At 44.4% G+C, this 3,802-nt stretch overlaps 1 protein-coding gene across 1 annotated transcript; it reads left to right on the top strand.

Annotated features, from left to right (window-relative positions):
* Positions 1-3,545, top strand: LOC103708290 (probably inactive leucine-rich repeat receptor-like protein kinase IMK2). Its single transcript, XM_039114787.1, has 4 exons — positions 1-557; positions 1,355-1,543; positions 1,646-2,497; positions 2,836-3,545. Exons 1-4 carry the CDS (start codon positions 119-121, stop codon positions 3,303-3,305), a joined length of 1,950 nt encoding a protein of 649 aa, XP_038970715.1. The 5' UTR covers positions 1-118; the 3' UTR covers positions 3,306-3,545.
* The last annotated feature ends 257 nt before the right edge of the window (positions 3,546-3,802 follow it).

Genomic DNA, 3,802 nt, shown 5'->3' with positions numbered 1-3,802 from the left:
TTCTACTGCAAGCTTGACCGCTTTCTTCTCTCCTCTGTAGGTCTTCTTCTTCTCCTACAAAGGGAAATATAGAGATAAAGGTGCCTCGTTTACCTTCTTCCTTGCTCGTTCTGGGTCCATGGAATCGATTCCTCTTCTCCATGGCTTCTCTCTTCTCCTCCTCTGCCTTCTCCTTCTCCGCCCCAGGGCTGTTCAGGGGAATGCAGAGCTGAGAGCCCTCATGGAGGTCAAAGCAGCGCTGGACCCCGAGGGGAGGATTCTAGCCTCGTGGACGAGCAAGGGGGACCCTTGCCGAGGGGATTTCGAAGGGGTAGCGTGCAACGAGCACGGCAAAGTGGCCAACATCTCGCTCCAGGGGAAGGGCCTCTCGGGGTTCATCTCGCCGGCGGTTGCCGAGCTCCAGTGTCTCTCGGGGCTGTACCTCCACTATAATGCTCTCAGAGGGGAGATACCGAAAGAAATCTCTAACCTCACCGAGCTCTCTGACCTCTACCTCAACGTTAACAACCTCTCCGGCCGCATTCCGGTGGAGATCGGCAAAATGGGGAGCCTGCAAGGTGAGTTTGTCCTTAGGGTAGGGTAGTGAGGACTAGAAGTGAGAATAAATCTCGGGTTTTGGTGCATTTCCCCAGCTGGGTTTTTTGTTCTTATGGTGTTTTGTGGGAATGAGTGATTTAAACGGACAAAAGTTTCGATTTTGCGAACAGATTATGGTTTAGTTGACGATTTCCGAGCTGGATTTTTGGACTCCCCCTTTCTCTGTAGTTTGTCCTGGGAAAAAATCTGCTTTACTGTTGAACTTTTGGTTTTCTCCCTTTGCCTTATGTTTAAAAAAAAATAATGAAATTTTTTGCAACTCTCTGTAACTCTATAGTTAAAGGTAGAGAAAAATTAGATTTTGATGGTGCATTTGGGTTTTCCTTGCATTTTTTTCTACCTCGGTTTACTCCCTTGTTTGATATTTACTTTTGTAGATGGTTGATCGGCTAAAACTAATAAAGCTTTGTTTTTACTTCAAAGTTTGCAGCTCTGCTATAAGTTTCTATTTGGAGTTAGAGAAAAAGCTCTTCCTTTGCCTTTCATTTGCTTTTTTTTTTTTAGTGTTAGAGGAAAAAAAAAAAGCTCTTCCTTTAGAGTTAGAGAAAAAAAAAGCCCTTCCTTTAGGCTTAGAGAAAATTTGATGGCGCGTTTGGGTTTTCCTTGTTTCTTTTTTTGTTTTTATCTGAGTTTACTCTCCTGCTTTTAGTTTTTCACGGATTTTTGATCGGTTGAGCTAATAAAACTTTGTTTTCCCTTGTATATTTTAGCCCTTTCTTATTCTAATTTGTTCCTTGCTTTCCTTCTCTATTTGTAGTGTTGCAGCTGGGCTATAACCAGTTGACAGGAGCCATTCCGGCCACTTTAGGAGATTTAACTCAGTTGACGAGGCTGTATTTGAGCTTCAATCATCTCTTTGGTTCAATTCCTGTGAAGCTTGCTCAGGTTCCTCAGCTGGTAGTATTCGATGTCCAGAATAACTCCCTCTCCGGCAGCGTCCCTTCCGGTAACTCTCACTTGCTCTCTCCTGTTCAAAAAATTTGATTCTTCTCTGCTGCTTTGTTGAGTTCTTACTGAGCTGAGACAATACTGTTTGATCTGGATGAAGATTTAAAGAGGCTGAATGAAGGATTCCAGTACGGAAACAACACCGGTCTATGTGGAGTTGGATTCACTTCCCTCAAAGGTTGCCCTTCAGATGATCCCCTCAAGCCTAGCAAACCTGAACCCTTTGGACAGGAGATCCCACAATCGGCGAACGTTACCACACATTGCAACCATTCCCACTGCCCAAAATCTTCAAAATCCTCTGCGGTAAAAGTTGTTATTGGAATAGTTGCTATGGCAGTTGGAGGGTTGGTTATCAGTTTATTGGCCTTTGCACTATATCGCCGCCGGAAGCAAAAGATCGGTAGTGCGCTCGAGGTTTCAGATAGCCGGCTAAGCACTGACCAGCCCAAGGATTTCTATCGAAAGAGTGCCTCCCCACTTATCAGCCTCGAGTACTCCAGTGGATGGGATTCGTTGGTTGATGGGCGAGGCGGTGCTGGGATCTCTCAGGAGGTTTCTCAGAGCTTTCGATTCAATCTTGAGGAGGTGGAGTGTGCGACTCAGTACTTCTCGGATGTCAACTTGCTGGGGAAGAGCAACTTTGCTGCAACTTATAAGGGCCTCTTGCGAGATGGGACTGTGGTTGCTGTGAAGAGCATCAACAAGACAAGCTGCAAAACTGAGGAGGCTGACTTCTTGAAGGGGTTGAAGATACTGACTTTGTTGAGGCATGAGAATCTTGTTGGATTGAGGGGCTTTTGCTGTTCTAGAGGTAGGGGGGAGTGCTTCCTTGTCTATGATTTCGTTATAAATGGGAGCCTATCACAGTATCTGGATATGAAGGATAATGTGAATGGCAGGGTTCTAGACTGGCCTACAAGAGTATCCATCATCAAAGGCATTGCTAAAGGTACTAAAGTTTGAACCTCTTGTTTCTTAATTTTTTTCATGTTTCCATGCATGACTTGATGAGGTCTATGATAATTGTTCATTTCAATTTTGTCATTGTTCATTAAACAAAAAAATTCTGTTGAATAATTATGCATGAGGAATTTGTTTGCTTAAGCTTCTCATTGATTGGGGGGGGGGGGGGGGGCATGAAAGGAGTAGGGCCAGTTTTTGTTGGTTTTAGTTATGTCTTTATTTCACTTATCTACTTCAAGTGATTCGGTAGAATTTATCCTTGTGAGAAAACACTGTGAACCTGACTGAACTTGATTTGGTTGCTTTGTTTGCTACTTAATCCAGGTATTGAGTATTTACACAGCAATCGACCAAACAAGCCTGCTCTGGTCCACCAAAACATAGCAGCAGAGAAGGTCCTCATTGATCATAATTTCACTCCTCGACTCTCTGGCTCTGGTCTGCACAAACTCTTGGCAGACGATGTCGTCTACTCGACCCTCAAAGCCAGTGCTGCCATGGGCTACTTGGCCCCCGAATATACCACTATTGGCCGATTCACAGAAAAGAGTGATGTCTATGCCTTTGGAGTCCTTGTATTCCAAATCCTTACAGGGAAGAGCAATGTCTCCCACCTGCGGCTAAATTCTGAGTCTGCGAAGCTTGAAAACCTCCTCGACGAAAATCTCGCCGGGAACTTCTCCATACCAGAGGCAGCAAAGCTAGCAGGGATTGCCCTGGTTTGCACAGGTGAGAGTCCAAGCCAGAGGCCGACGATGGAGGCGGTGCTTCAGCAGCTAAGCTTCAGTTGCTGATCTTCTTAACCTATGCTCAGATTCCTCGTCTGAGGGCTTCCAATGCAACATGCTAGGGAGGATTTATTTTGAAGTGCATTGTGCCTTTGAATGAGGACCTTTGAGTTATGTAATGTTTGTTTCTCGGTTCCTAACAATTGACCTTTGTGCTAGAGTTGCTCTCCAGATTAAGATGAAGGCAGATCGTTGTATCTCTAGTTACTTTTTCTCTTTCCGAATTCTAGTTTGGCAGTTACTGTACTAGTTCTCTCTGTTGTCTGGGCTATGAAACGACTCCATATGCGAGAGGCCAAGGACTTTGTTAGAATCTAAAGAAGTTTGTAATGGAAAGGAGGAGGAAGAGAGAAAGAGTAGAGACCAAGAGATAATGTGGTTCGGCTGTAGTAAGTTTACTTTCACATAAAAATCCTTTGTACCTTTTTATTATGTTTTCAGGGCTATAGTTCTTCTCTCTCTCTCTTAGGCAAAAGTAGAAGAAAAGGGAGAAGGAACGGCTT

This window comes from Phoenix dactylifera, chromosome 17 (assembly GCF_009389715.1).
Source record: "Phoenix dactylifera cultivar Barhee BC4 chromosome 17, palm_55x_up_171113_PBpolish2nd_filt_p, whole genome shotgun sequence".
In the NCBI taxonomy this organism is placed as follows: domain Eukaryota; kingdom Viridiplantae; phylum Streptophyta; class Magnoliopsida; order Arecales; family Arecaceae; genus Phoenix; species Phoenix dactylifera.
Note: the sequence above shows the minus strand (reverse complement) of the source record. Positions and strands in the feature narration are given on the sequence as shown.